Source organism: Rhinolophus sinicus, linkage group LG05, assembly GCF_036562045.2.
Source record: "Rhinolophus sinicus isolate RSC01 linkage group LG05, ASM3656204v1, whole genome shotgun sequence".
Taxonomy (NCBI): domain Eukaryota; kingdom Metazoa; phylum Chordata; class Mammalia; order Chiroptera; family Rhinolophidae; genus Rhinolophus; species Rhinolophus sinicus.
The window spans coordinates 131,988,431-132,007,596 of NC_133755.1; the positions used below are offsets into that span (position 1 = coordinate 131,988,431).

General features: G+C 32.2%; 1 protein-coding gene across 2 annotated transcripts in view; it reads right to left on the reverse strand.

Annotated features, from left to right (window-relative positions):
- The window catches only part of ASCC3 (activating signal cointegrator 1 complex subunit 3), a 300,957-nt gene that overhangs the window by 109,843 nt on the left and 171,948 nt on the right, over window positions 1-19,166 (reverse strand). For both annotated transcript variants that reach the window (XM_019738872.2, XM_074333336.1), the window contains exons 15-19: window positions 11,695-11,886; window positions 11,158-11,382; window positions 4,980-5,099; window positions 2,222-2,386; window positions 471-557 (exon numbers count right to left, since the gene is read on the reverse strand). In XM_019738872.2, coding sequence (XP_019594431.2) covers window positions 471-557; window positions 2,222-2,386; window positions 4,980-5,099; window positions 11,158-11,382; window positions 11,695-11,886 — 789 coding nt within the window. The remainder of the gene's footprint in view (window positions 1-470; window positions 558-2,221; window positions 2,387-4,979; window positions 5,100-11,157; window positions 11,383-11,694; window positions 11,887-19,166) is intronic.

A 19,166-nucleotide genomic window follows, 5' to 3' on the forward strand; every position in this document is an offset into this window, starting at 1 on the left:
GTCATATATTTTTATATGGGATAACACATTCATAGCTTAAATCTGTGAAGTACTATGATTCAAAGTATTAAAGTTTTCACTGTTAATAAGATTAAATTATGATCTGGGTACAGAAAATTCATATGTAAGTTTGAATCATGTATGTCCTTCATATTTTCTTTAGTGAACCTTACATTGCAAATAAACAAAAATCTATATCCTATATTCTCCGATAGTTTCATTATTGCAAAATCTACTTAAATTATATTTGATTTGCAGTACAGAGAATAGAATGGTGTCAGGTATGACATAATACCATAATCTAGGATAGTAGACATTGTTGATAAATGGAAGAGCATTTTCTAGTATTCCAGATGTGACGTGCCATACAGCTTAGATTATAACAAGAATAACAATTACTTATAAGCTTTTATAAATGAGTGAATGCATATATGTTATATGTGTTTGATTCAAGCTTTAAATAACCTTACCTTGATTTGATCAAATTCTTCAGCTTTGGAGACTATAGCAAGGATATCACTTTCTGTTTTGTGAGCATCAAAGAGTTCATTGAAGGTCTATCGAAGTAAGTGTTATATTTGATTAAAACAGGTCCAGTAAAATATTTTAAATTAAAAACGTGACTATAAATCACATATTCTCAAAGAACATTTGAACCCTAGACAATGCAGTGTTATGATGTCTGTGACACACTATTCCAAATTATTGCTTTATACATCATCAAATTCATCAAGGACAAAAAATATTCCTAAAACATAATTAGCTAGAGGACCTTAAGAAACAAAAAGGGCAATAAAATCAATTAATGAAACCTACCTTACATATGTAAAACCATGTTCAGCATAACATTACAGTGTTGGCTCATTTTCAGCATGGGGATATTGATATCTGTACCACTCACTAAATTTAAGATGACTATATAGCATATGAAATTCAGAGAGGAATAACTAAAAATATTTAACCTAAAGATTCTGGTGAAGATACCAAAATATTACTAGTGAGGGAATATAGAAATTCAGAAAACTGGGAAGAAACAAATCAACAAAAGGCCATACAAATAAAAACAAAGCTGAAGAAAGTCTACAGTTCCTGAAAGACAGCTGCAAACAGGCTTAAGAAGTAGTTTGGCACCAACACATGACCAGGTAGACAAATGAGAAAGAAAGGTTACTCAGTGGACAAAATGAGTGGACGTGAATAGGTGATGAAAGCAGTAGAGTGTACAGAAAATGTTTTCGGTTGAGGAACCAATATATCACAGTTTTGAGAGAATGTATGTTAAAAGGCTTTGAGGAAACCTGAAGTGCTATACAAATACAAAGTTTGAGAAAAGATGGGAAAAAGCTAGTAGGCACATGAAAATGTTTCTGAAACTTTGCATACATATAAGCACATGTTAAATAAGTACAAAACTTAGGTTTCATATAGGGCTAGGTTTTCATATGTCTGAAGAAATTTCACTTTATGATTTTTATTACTGTTCCATTTTAAAGACAATTTTAAGTACAAAACTTAAAATGAATATAAGAAAAAAATTCAAACTTTCTCTCTATAAGAATAAAGAGTGAAAATTCACCTTAACCCATCACCTTTTCTTCAAACTTAAGTCTTCCTCACAGGTAATCACTGTTAAGTTTTCCCATGTATTAATATATGTACGCAAAAACATATACGTTAAATACACATGAAGACATGCATGTACTCTTTAAAATGTAAGTATTATAGTGATACCTAGTCTTACATAAGACTGTAAAAAGGCAACAAGCAAGGCTATAATTACGTAGTCAAAATTTCCTTCGAAAATCTCTTAAATTGCCCAAATGGTACAGCTAGGTTGATAATTTTATTAGTTTTTCTAAGTCTTCTTTGGTCAGTGTTTACCAATTACCTGTAATTAAGTTTTCAACTTTTTCTTCAATGATATTATTAAGTTATCACTTTCCACTTAAAATCATTCAGGCATTCATTCCATAGGTTCCACCAACATGCTCAACTGTTTAGGCTTGAGTGTGAACAGATGGCAAGAAGGTCCTTAAAATTCAAAGTGTTATTTATTTTCTTGCCTTTACTGAGTATATGTTATTGAATTCATAGAAGACAAAAGCATTTTGTTCTATTAGTAGCTTTTGCTATTTTGCACTAATGCTATGCGTTGATATCTACAAAGTATTTGCATCTAATAGCAAACATATGATTGTGTTTGTCCCACTCCGTATAATACCTCAACGGTGTTGTATTTAATATAGTAGTGGCTGGCGGTTCTACCCAAATCGGTTGAGGAAAAATATCCAGTTCGCTCCTCAAAACGAATCATCCTAGCTTTGTCTAGTTTTCGTCCAACTTCAATGACCAGCTGTTCTCGATGCTTTGCTAATGTCGGGTCAATCTATAGAGAAAAAATATAAACATTTGAATGTTTCTTTTAGGTAGTCATCCTGTTTCTTTAGAAAGTCACCTATACCTATTTATGAAAATTAAAATTTTTGTTGATGTTTTAATTCAAATAAATATTTTATTATAATTTTTAACGAAGTATATTTTTATAAATTTAGGACATAAATAGAAAATATTTCATTCCCTTAAATAAACCAAATAAACCCAAATTTACTTGGTTTGAAAGGAATGAAGCTATAAAATTCATTAAAATCATCAGTCTGTATATTATCTTCAGACAGTAATATTTTGGAATCTAAAATTCTTACGTGGTCTTATAATCTTTACGATTATAAAGATCAGAAACCAGCTATAAGAAAAATATCATTGTCTTCTCCCTCACACACTAAAATAAATAGGGATTTAAAAATATCAAATTGTATTCTTACTTTATCAGTATTCGGAGAAATGACAGTGAGGGTGCTTTCCTCTGTCAAAGTTAAAATATACAAAAAAAATATGCAAAGTTATCCTTTCAAAAGTATGGTTTTAGTGTTCTAGCAATTTTCATCACTCATGGTGGGAAAACCCATTTTCTTAGCAATAATAATAGTAATAATAATAATAGTAATGGGAATAATAGCAGCAAAGAGTAAAATAATGTGATAATGAATTTTCGAATAGTTTTGAAACTATTGTATTACAGTCTTTTCTAAGAAGAAAGAACATTTATTAACAAGTTTTCTTGTTACTATAATGCGCGTGTGTGAATATATGTATACACATACACACACACATGCACACATGCCAGGTCTTAAAGATCATTCTCTGATCAATAAAATGGAATATGACCATTAAAGGGAAGGGGGGGTGGTGGTATATAGCTCAAATAAATTTAAAAATCAGAAAAATTAGGCAAAGGAAAAATCAGCTGCAGGGAAGTATGACAGAGTCAAGAATCATATTAGCAAACACAAAAAGTCTTAATTATTTGCTAAAAGTATAAACTGTATATGTCAGGTTCATCTTATGGAAACATTTTATTAATCACATATTACTAAACCATTAAACATATGTTAAACTGCATGATCTGTATTGATTCACATGAGTATAGTAGTTGCAAATTCATACTGAGTAATAAAATGAAAACACGTAAGTTAAAAAAAAAACAGGAAGGTAAAATTCTCTGAACTGTGAAGGTAGTAGAACTACACATCTCAGAATAAAAAAATTTACTTTCTTTATACTATAAAATTATAGAAAAATGACTTCTGATATTAACCTAGTACTTAAAACATCAATTGATGCATTTATCTTGCTCCAAGAATTGAAATGGCTTAGCCCATAAGAATACATGTTGTGTTTTGTTTTCTTTTACCCCTTCAGTATATTTTCATAGTGCCATTGACTATCTTCACAAATTCACATTTGTGATGAGAATAGCTACTGCCATATTCCTTAAAACTTTTAAGGTTACAGGTTATAATGCACCTAGATTTTATAATGGACAACAACTTGGCAGTAAAAGAAAATGTCCATTTGAGGAATAGGACATATTTTACCTGAGAAAAAAGGTAGTTAAATCCCAATTACAATAAACCTAAGTATAAAAACATAATGATTTCAGATTAATAGCTTCAGAACTAGTTGTTGCTACTATTTTTCTTATTTTTTTCCCTCCTAAGTCTTACGTTTCAATTTTCCCATGGTCAAATCTGCTGTATAGGAAAAGGAAAAAGGAAGAGAAACAAGATTGGCAACTGCTTTGATAACACAACAGAATATAAATGAAAACTAAGTTATCAGTTAATGCAGGAAAACTACAATTCTAAGTTAAATTCAGTTTCCTTGTTAATTTTTACTTAACACTAGTGAATATCCATATGACGGTGAAATAATGTTTTCATTAGACAACAGGGTTCTTTCTGTAATTAGGAAGTGTTTACAGTGTAAAAAGCAGAGTTCTAAAGAAAAGACAAGATCTCACAGAATCTGTAATCCACGTGGCACACAAGTGTAGCGCTCATAAAAAGAACTCCTACTACATGTATCTGATCTCAGTCTATGTGCACAGTGGAACTAACCCAGCCGCCAAACTGTTAAGATAATAACTCATTAATGCCACCTTTTAATTTAGAAATAAGGGTTTAGAGGGACTTGATAAGAAGAATAGATTGCATATAATATTAGCCTGTTATTACAGGTGGTCTATAAGTTTCTTCATGTATTCCAAAACATATAAGTTTTTTCAGGAGTATTCCAAAAACTAAATTTACCTTGGTTAAAAAAAAAAAAAATCACAGCAAAGTATTAGTATTCAATGGAAATAACAAATTGTATGTGAATAATAAATTGATAATAATATAAAGATGAAGTTATTAGTATCAGTGGAAAAAGAGATATTATAAATAAAGTGAAATAAATAGGGGGCAAATTTAATTTTCCTCAGTATTTTCTAAAAAAGATTACAGCTCTTTGTTTTTCTTCCAGATACCTAACTCTTTTCAGATGAGGCAGAAGTAGCAAATATTTATCCTCATAGCATGAAAGGATTACAGAACCAAAAAGAAGGTTTGATTTTCTTTTTTTATAAATGAGTTTTCTACCTGATAAGCTTTGTGACTGATGCCATATACTAATGGATTTGCTCTCATCCGTACATAAAGATAAGTGTAACTTATCCACTTCACTGCTTCTTCCACATTAGTAACTGTTCCCAGAGCAATCTGCAAGTCAAAAATATAACCAAAATTAAACAAATGCATTAAAGTTGAATATAAACATACATCAAAGATAATTTTTTCAAAAGTTAAGTTTTTAAAACACATCATTACGCTGTATTTAAAAGAAGGCTAGCATGATTATTGGACACGCACTTCTCCAATTAATTAAAAAAATCAGTCCTGCCTCATTTAATTTGGAAAAGTACATTAGAAATGGTATCTTCCAAAACTGAACTTACTAAAGATTATGGCATTTGGTTAGTTTTCCCTAAATTGAGTTTAATTCTATATAACAGTAGAAACATTTTTGGTATTCATTTTTCTTCATCTTGTTTTTTTTTCTTCTTTTGATTTTATTTTATGTGACCACACTACTGAAAATTGAAAATGTACGTGCACCAGTATCAAAATATAATATTGCCAATTCTATCCCTCTTTGTTGTGATTCTGTGTACTGTCATTACCAAAACAACAGAGGATGTAACATTAGCTCTTACCTCTAAAGATGGCAAGTATAAATATACAACATGAATAGAATGGAAAATGCCATCATTTCTGCACAATAACAAAGCATATTTTATTGAGATTTATATATATTAATAATACGTACACTTTTAAAAAATCATACAGGAACGGGGAATGGTTTTAACTTTTTATTGGTACTTAAAACTTATGGAAAAAGTAGATGTCTATATATCTGAAGTATAATAAGCACTGGGTAATTCTTTACATTATATTCTAAAAGGAAATATAATTTTCAATATAGCATTTTAATATAGCTTTATAATATAACAATAAAACCTAAAGTTAAGTTAAAAACACAATGACATGTAAGATCTGTGTAATAAAGAAAAGGGAATTGTTAGAAAATGATCCTAACACAGACTTGCAATAAAAAGTCTTCTTAAAAATACATATCCTTAGCCATTGGATCTATAGATAGTCATTTTGCTTGTACTTAAAGTGTTCATTTTAATTTAAAAATTTATCCAAATAGTGAAACTTCATACTTGTATAATATTTCTTGAACCTGCAGCTCAAAAAATAATTTTAACATCTTAATATTTTAATCAAAGGAGGACAGATGCTCCCCACCTAAATTATTAAATTTCAAAAGAAAAAAAGGAAAAGTAAACCCTCTGATTTTAGTACTAAATATAAAAAAATAAAAACTTTTATGTTTGCTTTACTCCTACATTACAATTTTAAATTCTACATAACTTTGTGAAATAAACATGTGAATACTTTACTTAGCTATTTTTAGTTAGTTGAAATCAGCTATAGCTAAGTATCATTATAGTATTACATCATACTATTAGCCATTAAATAGACAAATAACAAAAAGTAAAAACATGATAAGGCAGAATCTATTTACTTTTAAATTTACACTATCTTAAAATAAGTCAGACAGAATGACAAATACTGTATGACTTCACTTGTATGTATAATCTAAAAACATCAAACTCATAGAAACAGAGAGTAAGGGTGGTTGCTAGGGGCTGGGGGAAGGGGGAAATAGGGAGATATTGGTCAGAGGGTACAAACTTTCAGTTATAAGATGGATAAGTTCCGGGTGTCTAATGCACAGCATGGTGACTATAGTCAGTACTGTATTGTATACTTGAAAGTTGCTATGAGAGCAGAGCCTAATGTTCTCATCATAACAACAACAACAATAACAAAATGGTCCTTATGTGAGGTGAAGGATGTGTGTATTAACTATCGTGGTAAACATTTCACAATATATACATGTATCAATTTATTGCACTGTACATCTTAAACTTACACAATGACATGTGCCAATTATGGAAAGCTGGAAAAAATAAATTTCGACTAATGTATTTACAAATGACTAAACAACCCCTATGTAGGTAAATATATACATTTCCTAAAATGTGAACTGTAACACTTCCCACAAAACGAAAAGTAGTAAGAACTAAAATTTAGCCCAGGAGGGAGTTGCACAACACTTTGTAAATATTTATAAGACAGTTAAACATTTTCTAGTCTGCTTAAGGTAAAGGAAACTAGTTTAATGATATGCCTAAAAAAATCTCACAGCATTCCCCATTTGTGATTCTACTGTTTGACAGCCAAAATTGTGTTAACTCCCTTATGAGCTATAGATATCTTAAAATAATATCATGCAACTCCTAAGAGTAGAAAGTTTTATAAAAAATAAAATAAACTTGCTATTATTTTCAAAATCAGACTCAATAAATTAACATTAATAAGTAATTATCTATTGCCACTAATGATAACATTAAAAGGAAAGGAAGAAGTAGGTATCGAAGATCGGATCAAGTAATGAAAGTCTTCTAAATGTTTACCAAAAAGAAACAGACTACCCAGAAAAATGAATGAAAATTTATGATGGTACATCATATTTTGAGATTAATCCTAGATTGCCACCTAGTGACAAAAATTAAAATTTACCTGTAAATATTTGCTGTCACCTAGTGGCTACTTAGTATAGGAGCCTTTTCTAAAATAAGAAATTTTCACAGTATTTCTTTGAAATTTATCCATTCATCTCAATAATTATATAGTTAGTCAATAACAAGACTGTACCACATACAGCACAATGGATATGGTAACGAACAGAGTTCACAGTCTCAAAAATTTCACCAATCTTGTAGATGAGAAACATGTAATTAAGATGACATATATGAAACCATTATATATAGTGCTTAGCACATAATATGTATTCAAAGCTTCTTTTAAAGAAAAACACCTAATATGTGAAACTTACAAAAGTGCCATTAGTATACAGTGTAATAGAGCTTTATGCGCTGTGACGTAAAAGAGGGAAAAAAAAGTCCACCCCCAATTTTCTAATTTAGAAGCAAGGCTCAAACTATCACTTTGTATCTAAGTTACATAAACTTTAGTCTTAACATTATTTTAATTGCTTATTTTATGGTTTTTTTAAACTGGCTGACATCATATAAAAACTAAATAAGCAAACATAATCATCAAGAGTATATGTATGTATATAAAAACTCCTTTAGTAAGTAAAATTTACTAAATACATAAAAAAATTTATGCTACCATTCGTTAATTTATTTATTCAACTAAAATGTGAGTGCTGGCAGTAAGTACAAATGGGGCTGAGTAAAAAGGGACTACCAGACAATGGTAAATTATACAATCTTTTCTGAATATCAACTTGGTACAGACATTTGTTAAGTTTTCACAACAGTCCAGTGAGATTATCCCTATTTTGTAAATGGGAAAAATAGGACTTCAGAGGTGAAGTGAGTACAGTAAGAGCCCGTGTAGGGCAGAACTGTGCTGGAGAGTAACCACAGCCAGACTGGGGAAGGTTGGTCAGATTGTGGAGGCCTCAAATCTAAGGACAAGGTGTTTGTACTATGTCCTGCATAGATAGGGGTGCCTCCATATAAGGAATGGATGTCTGGTTATATAGAAAAACCAGCATATTTTGAAGTATGGACTACAGGGGGCTGGCACAGAGCAGGGACCCAGTAATGTCTGCTGAATAAATTTTAATAAGCCTCAAACTTGCTTCAGTTTTTTTCTTAGTGTAAAATTAAGTAGCATTATACAGGGCTGGGATTTGCAACCTTTTGGCATTAGCATTAGGGAGTCAGCCCCATTAGGCATCAATCAGCAAAGATGCCTCTCAATATGTTTGTATTTTCTTCAGTTCTTCTAAACTAATGGTCAGAACTGATACTCATTTTATCAAATATATTAGCAGAGGCAACATTCCTAATCTAACATGACCTTTATGGTGATCACTGCCACTGTATAGTCTTGCAAATATTTTAGGAGTCTGAAGACTTAAAAATCCATTACTTTAAGAACACAGCACACATTCCTTTTATAAACTAATTTCACACTTGATTTCCACAGATTTCAAATTTAATTTCACACTCAAATATAATTTAAGGGAGTTTGTTTTCTTAAGAATAAAATGTACTTAAATTGGGAGCTATTCCAGTAGACCAAAATATGAGAAAGAAATTTTAGTAATGCCTATATTTCACCATATTAGCTAAAAAAATTCAAGGTATATGTTTCATTATTTGAATGCCCTTTATGGAATTAATGGTTATAGATGACATTTCTAAAAATGAGATACCTAGTAAGTACTTTATGAATAGGATGTGAATGAATCTATGGATAACGATTTAGTTTTAATTTCTCAGGACTTTACCAAATAGTTGCACTGATGGTATTTTATAGTTCCTAACAAAAAGAATTCCTTGAGGACAAGAGCAGTATTTTACTCATCTTGTGTCTTCTGCATAACATCATCAACTTGTGTTTACCACTTACAGAAAGCTATCAAGGACAGTAATTCTAAGTTTATGAAGATATAGTTTTCCTTGATATGCTTTTCTAGAAAAATTACATAAAAGAGCCTTGATGTTTATTGTATTTGAAAAATGTTTACTCCTGGTCTTAGAAGAAAGCAAATGGTAGGTATTAATACAGAGAAATGTATTCACCTTTAACTTACTACATTTCCTGTAATGTAACAGATCTGTAGGCTATAATGAAAAGCCTAGGTCTGGAGTTAAATAGATCTGAGTTTGAATACTAGTCCCAAACATTAGTAGCTAAATGACCTTCAGGTCAGTTGCATATCTCTCTGAGGACAATAATATCTACTTAGCAGGAATATTGAGAGAGTGATAGAATATATAAGAAACACCCAGCAGAGTCCTGGATTTAACTGGTTCTCAGTAGACTGCTACTATTACTATCCTTGTACAACAGACTATTCCATCGTAGGTACTATTGACCAAAGACCTAATTATTTAAACCAAGCAATCATAGTAGGTAGGCAATGAGGTTTGAAATTGATCTATAATATTTTCTTTATAGTCAAAACTTATTTCCTAATCTTTTTTTATTTTTTTGTAATTATGATAGTAGAAACCAGCATCCTTTATGACTTTTTCTAACTTCCAACCAAACCGTCCAAACCTTATCTAGCCTTCTGAAGCCAGATCAAATTTTACCGTCTTTCTGAGCAAAGCCTTTTCTGACAGCATGCGGCCAAAAGTTCTTTCTCGTTCTATAGAACTTAAAGCTTTCCAACATTACTGCACTGTGGGTTTTGTTGTTGTTGTTCTTTTTCTCCTCTTTGGACTATATACTCCCTAACACAGACTGCAGAGCGAGCATGATTTTCATCCTCTAAAAAGACTGTAAATAACATCAATAGAATGTTAGTGACATTTCTATAAATTGCTTAAGAAGTACCTGATATAGGACTTGTACACAAATAATATTTCATTGTAAATATTTCATTTATTCATCTCTTTAATATTTATATCCCTCTTTCAAAAATTCTTTGAATCTACTTTAAATGTAAGAAAGGATATAGAAGTGGGAAAGCGTGGAATGCCAGAATTAAAAATGCCAAGAAAATAGTAAAACCTCATTTGAATGTTTGACACATAGACTCTTAAATTAAGAATGTTTATCCTTTTTACCAGTTAAGATGTTAACTAGGCTTCTAGGGTTTGCTATTTAAATCTTAGCACAAAACAGACATACTTACATACACACACGAAACAAATTATAATACTCTGGCAATCACATTTTGTATAACAAAGTTAATCAAATGAACTAAAATAAAAGAACTTTATAAACCTTGTAAAAACTAAAAAATACTTCATAAAAAACTTTGTAAAAGTGTAATACAAATACAGTTGCTGTCATTGCTATTTGTTTCCCTAGTTTTTATAGCTTTGGTTAGATTTCTTCCCTATGACAAAACATGCTATATATATATATACATACATATATATACATATACATATACATATACATATATATATATATATATATATATATATATATATATACTTTTAGCAATGAGTTCTTATCAGTTATCATTTGCATCTGTACTACTCTGAACTAATCAATAATATCACCATTCAGTTTGTTGCGTCTTATGACTGTATACTGGCATAAGCTGTATTCCTAAATATTACAAAATAGAACCACCTCAACCTTTATTTTACTTGGTCATTCTTGCAGCTGATGATTCTATGCCAACCTTTTACTCATTAGATCTTACCTCTGCATTTAGGTTATCTGCAAGGCTTTCCAGAAACTGACTCTCAATGGGGTTTTGTTGAGTGAGCAAAGAGAGGTAATGGCTGAGTTTATCATGTGTTGTTATGATGACTCCTTCCCCAAATTTGTCAAATTGTGGTCTTCCAGCTCGACCAAATATCTGCATGACATCTAATATTCCAAGGTCAACAAAGGAGCCTCTTTTTGCGTCATACATTTGTGTTCCCTAGATGAGCAAAAGTTAATAAAAATTTACATAAACACACACAAATATAATCCTGATGGGCTGAATACTGAAATTAGGCAAATATGGAAAGATCTCACAAGTGTACTTTAACTAATCCTTTCATCATCTGTGATAGAGTTAAATTTTCACAATATAAACTAGATTCTTTTGGAGAAAATAATTCTGACCTTATATAAATAACATTTAAAGTCAGTGAAGCAGCCAACTCACAATAATTCTCTAAAGAAATCAATCCACAGGTTTGTTTTTAAGACACCACAAATCCATGTAAAAAGGAAGGGAAACTCTTACCTTAATAACCACAGCGTGGGCAGGAAGGTTGACACCCCAGGCTAACGTGGCTGTACACACAAGCACTCTAATATGCCCATTAGAAAACAAGTTTTCAACCAAATTTCTATCCTGCCGAAGCATTCCTGCATGATGAATACTAAAACCATCTGGGAATAATTCTCGTACTTGTTTATTTCTTGACTTTTGCACCTAGAGCCGATATAAAACAAAACATAAAAGCGTCTCGCATTTAAAAGAGGTTGTTATTTAGCATTTCTGTTGAATGCATTTATCAAAGAGCATAAAATTATTTTTAAGCATCTTAAGGTCTAAGTATTAGTCTATAATACTTTATACAAAATTATTAAAAACTGCATTTCAATAGATCTTAAAATATAGGTAATCCTGAACATGACACAAAATCCCAAAGGAAAGAAGTTAAACCTAAGTGTGTCTTCCACTTGGGCGTCCTCTTCTTCCAATCAATCAGTATTGCCTGTTTCCTATCCTTACAAACATTCTCTACTAAGAATAAATCTCAGTGGCTTCCAACTCGTTCAGAGCAAAGACAAGAGTCCTTACAATGCAAGGCCCCACAGAAATCATTTCCATCCACTAACCTCACTTACTCATGCCAGTCACAAGGGCCGACTTTTTCTAAGTCCCTTTCTGACAAATCCATACTCACGTCAGGTGACACTTTCTATTCCAGACACTCTGCCTTGGAAGCCTTTCCCTCTTCTTCCTGAGATGACCCATGGTTCCATGTGGCATACATGCTTCCTCACCAGCAATGAGCCCACAAACCCAATGTGTTTACCTACAGTTGTGTTTCCTGGTGATCTTTGACCGGAGGGCACTGGCCCCTTTCTTAGCTCCTCAACATTTTGTCTGCCTTGAATATACTGACTTCACTTCTGGTGTCTGTTCTTTGACCTGGTCTGAGCTCAGATGTGGGATGTGGTCCACTTTTCCGCAATGGGTATAAGTGCTAAAATTTTTACAAAATTTTTACAAAATTTTACAGAATTTTTACAAAATTCACTGATGACACCACACAATGGGAGAAAAATTTTCTGCAAAATTAAAGGCTTTAGATTAACATAGGTGTTTATATTGTCAAAGCTTCTGTTTAGGCATAACATCCTGCGTTGTTTTGCTATTGCTCTGAAAATTTAATTACCAACATGTCAACAGCTTCTTTTGACATCCTTTTCCATGGTTTTTATGTAAGAGGCACTACATTGGCAGGGAGCAGGATCTCAGGGGTCTGGGGTTCTAGTACAGACTTTGTCACACAGATTATCTCTAATGTTACTTAAATTTTTAAACTTCTACGATAATAACAATTAACTAAGAAAACAATCTAAGAAAATAGCACTCCATGAAATCTGCTTCAAATATCAAACGGAAGGTAATCATTAACAAACCCCACCATCTAGTGGCCAGCTAAGTAAATAACAACTTACACATTTTGAGCCTTAAGAGTCCCAAATAAAATATACATACACACAAAAAGACTATCTTCTTCAGTTTCAAGGGGAGTGCATTCTTATTTCATTTTTGTGCAGGGTGTTCAGCCTCTTAGAAATCATGATACACCTACACTTTATGATTAACTACATTTGGATCATATTGCCTTGACTTTCATCTTTTCAGACATGAGTTACTGTTATCAATCTCATGAATATGGGATAAAGTCCGTCGTGGAGTATTTGCTAGGATATAACAGAGCTCCTTCATGGGCTAAGGGTAGGGAAAAAAAGAAACATTTCACCCACTCCATTTCTTCTCTAATATTCACAAATGAACACTCAGAGCTAACAGAGGAAACTGAAAAATATTGCTTGGAGGAGAAGGTCTGTACGAATCATGCTGCTGGATTGCTCTCTGTTTCAGGTGAATCTGCTATCCATGGACCCATGCACTGGAATATCCTGATGTGCTTGTTCTGAACGCAGATACCTCAGTCAAACTCCAGTTGAGGTAGGGCTTAGCTGTTGACACCACTGGCTTACTAAGAAGTTGAATGTAGGAAATATGTAACTGTGGTGAAGAATATTCTTATAAGGCAACAGGCAGACCATGGAGTGTTGACACAGCACCTCCCACTCAACCAGGTGGGTTCAACCATTGGTCTCTGTGAGGAACTGAGAGGCCCTGGGGGTCACTTCTCTTTTGACTGTATTCATTCTAGTATTCTGTGCACTGCTTTTTTATTGGTTCAGTAGAGACCTGAAGTAATAACAATCTGAAAGTAAGCCTGGGTTCTTCATTCTTAATTACTTTTGAATATGAACCTGTCATTTGTTATCTGGCCTAGCTCACAGTACAAATAAACTAGCAATCCTGAGGATGAGGCCTAGGGATGTACATTTTGAAAAATCTTATTTTAACAATTATTATACAGTAAATTTACTTTTCCATTTCTGGTATACAGTTCTATAAATTTTAACCTATGTTCAGTTTGTGTAACCACCACCATAATCAGGATAGAAAACACCCTTAAAAATTCCACTGTGTTATTCCTTTACAGTTAAATCCTCCCTACCTGCAGCCCCTGACAACCACTCATCTGCTCTCCATCCTTACTGTTCTGTCACTTCGAGAATGTTATATACATTGAATCGAATAGATATAAACTTTTGGGACTGGTTTCTTTCACCCAATTTGATGTCTTTGAGATTCATCCAAATTGTAGTATCAATAGTTCATTCTTTTTTATTGTGAGTAGTAGTCCATAGTATGGATGAATATATTACAGTTTGTTTATCCAATCACTCACTGATGGGATGTTTAGGCTGTTTCCAGTTTGGTCAATTACGAATAGAGCCTCTCTAAACATTCATGTATAGGTTTTTCTTTGTGTGTGTACATATATTTTGATATGGAATGGGATTGTTGGGTCATAATGGTAAATGTATGTTTAACTTTATGAAAACTGCCAAACGAATGGCTGTACCATTTTGCATTCACATCAGCAATGAATGAGTGCCAGCTGCTTCCCATTCTTGCCAGCACTTGATATTGTTGTTATTTTTTATTTTAACCATTGTAATAAGTGTGTGGTGTTATCTCATTGTGGTTTTAATTTGTATTTCCTTAATGATTAATGATGTCAAACATCTCTTCATATTCTTGATGTACATTTCTAATTAGCTCCCCAAGTTATTCTGATGCACACAAAAGTTTAAGGACCTCAGTTCCTTACAGGAAGGTACTTGCAGTGATATTTTTACTTATCTATGCACAGTATAGTTGTACTTTGACCTTCTGTGATTATTCAGCACTATACAATTTCTCATTCATTACCATATTAATTATCTACATTTGCAAGAAAAGTACCTTCTAACAAATTTAAAAAACATGACAGTAGCTAACAGAAAAAAAAAAAAGCACTGTAAAGAACCAAAGAGAAGGTCATTTAAATAAGAAACGGCTATTTATCATGTGCTAGATCCTAGGAATATATAGAAATTTATGACAAAATCAGAGCTTTGGATAATCTGCAGACTGGAAGGAAGACACACATACAAGTAATTTCTATAAAATATGACATGTTTATGATAGAGGCATGTAGACACAGGTAAAACGAGGTGAGGATGGCCTTATGGTTCATTTGTGTTTGTACTGCTAGCACCTGGCAGAGTACCTTCTGCATAGCTTATACCTACTACAAATTTCTTGAATGAATGAATCAATGATCTACCAGTTTTATCAAAGAAGTCTTTATCGAAAAATACGAAATGTGGGTCTTGAAGGAAAAGTGACATACTGCTAAATAGGGGAAGGTAGGCAGTAGGATAAATAAGCCAGAGGGTGGAACTAATGCAGGAATATAGTGTGTCGGGAGGGCATTAGGTTCAGGGAGTGTGGGGGTAAATGCAAGAATATAAAGCTGGGAAGGAGAATCGAGGTCAGTCTTTATATGGTCACAAACGTCGGTGAATGGAGAGCCAATTAAAATTTGTAAGCAGTATCAGATTTGTTGTTTCAAGAGGTAACTTCATAGTTGTGCTAAGAACAGAGGCTGGAGGAGCAGCTGTGGGGCTACTATGACGATCCAGGTGAGAAGATGGAGGCAGGGGAAATACGTAGCGATATCACTTCAAGTAGGCTATACAGTAACCAAGACTTGTGGCTTAGGCTGGGCATTAGGAAGGTGGGAAGAAGTGCACTTGGGACATGAGTTTGAAGACATCAATTATAAAACCTTTGGCTTTTATTCTGAATTAAATGAGAAGCCACTCAAGGTTTTTGAGCTGGAGAGAGAAAAGGGAGACCAGTCAGATAACTCTAGGACAACATTCCAGGTGAGATGTGACGGTGGATTGGGCCCCGTGGAAAATATTTGAAGAAAATAATAAGTCTAAATTAACACACAATGCTATGTATGTATCTCTCTTAGCTTTCTTAACAAATAAGAAATAAAAAATAAAGTTGTAGAAATCTAAAAATGAATGAAAACACATAATAAAAGGACAGAGTAAAGTTCTACTTTTAGAAAATATCGTACCTGAAATAGTTATATAACTAAATATGTAAATGATAAACAAGTAAATTAATAATCTAATTCAAGAAGTTAAAAAAATAAAAATGTAAGAAGAAAATGAAATGAAAGAAGAAAATATGCCCAAATAAAGTTAAAATAGAATCTGATTTTAAAAATGTGAAATTGAACACAGGGTTGCTAGAGGGGCGGGGGGGTGGGGATAAGGGGAAGGTGAGAGGTTTTGAAAAATAGTCGGTAACCACAAGATGGTCATGGGGGTTTGAAAATTAATTTGGGGAATGTACAGAGGGATAGTGGATGGGGGGAGGGGGGTTCACACAGTGTGAGGGATATAAATGATAAACGTCTAAGTTTTGCTTTGTTTTGTGCACCTGAAACTAATTAAAAAAAATAAATTAAAAAAAATAAAGTATGTTAAATGAAACATTTTAATATATGATTATTACTACCATTAAATTATTAACAATAAAAAAATGTGAAATTGATAAGTAAAGACAAAAACCCTTATTTTAAAAGAAAAAATTAAACAAAAATAGACAATGGCTATTAGTGGCCAGCAGGAGCTGGCAAACTGTGTGCCAAGTGCCTGTTTTGTAAATAAAGTTTTATTGGAACACAGGCATATTAATTTGTTTAAATATTGTCTATGGCTGCTATTGAGCTAAAACAGGACAGGTGAGTAGCTATGACTGACACCATATGTCTACAGGCTTAAACATTTACTATCCAGTCTTTAAGTAAAAGTAGATACATAGCTGTATACAAGCATCGCAACACAAGCACAATGACACAAAAATAGTACAGCGCAAAAGAAATCGTTCAGAAATATACCACAATTTAAAAGAATCAGAAAAGAGTACATTGTAAAGTATTTTATTTTTCCCATTTATGTACGTATGTATGTATGTATGTATGTATGTATGTATGTATAGTAGACATACCATATTATATTAGTTTCCAGTGTACAACATAGCGATTTGACGTTTATTTATATACCTTAGAATGTGATCACCACAATAAGTCCAATAACCACCTGGCATTATACAAGTTATTACAATATTATTGACTATATTCCCTGTGCTGTATATTCCATCCCCATGACTTCTTTATTTTATAATTGGAAATCTGTATCTCTTATTCTTCTTCACCAGTTTTACTCATCCCTCCAACCTGCCCTCTGGAAACCATCAGTTTGTTCTCTGTGTCTGAGTCTGTTTTGTCTGTTTGTTCTGTTTTTTTTTTCTTTTTATGTCACATATAAGTGAAATCATATAATATTTGTTTTTCTTTGTCTAACTTATTTCATTTAGCATAATACCCTCTAGGTCCATCCATGTTGTTGCAAATGGCAAGATTTCATTCCTTTTATGGCTGAGTAATATTTCATTGTATGTATATGTGTGTACACACACACACACCATATTTATTTGTATATACATATATATATACATACATATGTATATATGTATATATGTATCACACCCCACATTCATCTATTGATGGACACTTAGGTTGCTTCTATAGTATTAGAGGTTCTTCAAAAAATTAAAAATAGAAGTACGATACAACCCAGCAATTCTACTTCTGGGTATTTATGTGAAGAACAAAAACACTAACTCAAAAAGATACATGCACCCCCATGTTCACTGCAGCATTATTTACAATATCCGTTTTAAAAATTATTTGAAATGGATGACTATCTAGGAAAATGTGTTACTAATATTTATCTTAAAGTGATAGAAAATTATAAAATAAAAGCAATGGAAGAAAATTTAAAGGGTATCTAACATCTGGGGTTTCAAACTTGTAAAAGACAAATGAATTCTAATGTTATTAAGAAGCCCCACAGCACAGAAATAGAAGCAAAGCCTCAAAATTAATTTTACACAGGTAGTGTAACAGCACTGGTATTAAACACTGATAAAACAGCAGAAAATAGATAGAGAAATTCCTCTTAAGAATATTGATCCAAATAGTAAAGAACTTTAGAGAACAGAATTCATCAATGCATTGAAACAATACTCCACAACTAAGTACAACTTCACCTCAGAATGCAAGGGTATTATACTTATAAATATAATTATATTAACATATTTATTAATAAGTCAAAGGAGAAAAAACATAATCATCTCTAGGCATTGAAATCTGACAAAAGGATACATTCAATCTTGATGAGTAAAGGTGACAGATAATATCTATCTCAAACCATGTTTAACAGTAAAACATTAGGGGTATATCAATTAAAATTAGGAACAAGGCAAAGTTGTTTTCTATCACCTTACAATGTTCTGGACAATGGAATTAGATATGAGAAAATAACCAACAATATAAATACTGGAAAAGAAGAGGCCAAAGTAATTATGGATGAAATGAACATTTATTTAGAAAACTGAGGATGAACCAAAAATTACTAAGAGAATTCAAAAAGGTGGCAGTCTTGAAAAATCAATATTTTTGAAGTCTTTCTAAATATAAACAATAACTTGTTAGATAATAAAAATGAAGGAAAAAAACACTTATAGCAACCATCACAAACAGAAAGAAGAAATAGGTAGCACCTATATGAAGAAAGCATTAAAATACTGCCAAAGGACACTCAAGAAGTGAAATGATACACTTTGCTTTTGAGATGGGAAAAATTGACTTGGTAAAAATACCAATTCTCATTAATTTAATCTGTAAAATCAATGCACTAAACTCAAAAGATGAACATGATTTCTTGGAGGTGATACTAAAGTTCATCTTGAAAAGTAAACATGTATATTTAGCCAGGAAAAAATCAAAATTGAAGAATAATCAAGATGTTTGTCCTAACCATGTATTAAAAATACTATAAAAACAGAATAAGTAAAATAGATAAATACCAGAGAAGAAACAGTAAGATCAATGAACCAGAAGAGAAAGCCTAGAAATTGACCGAGGCAAATATGAGAATTTTGTATGGGGTCTGATGATTAAGTTCGCAAACTCATTCTAG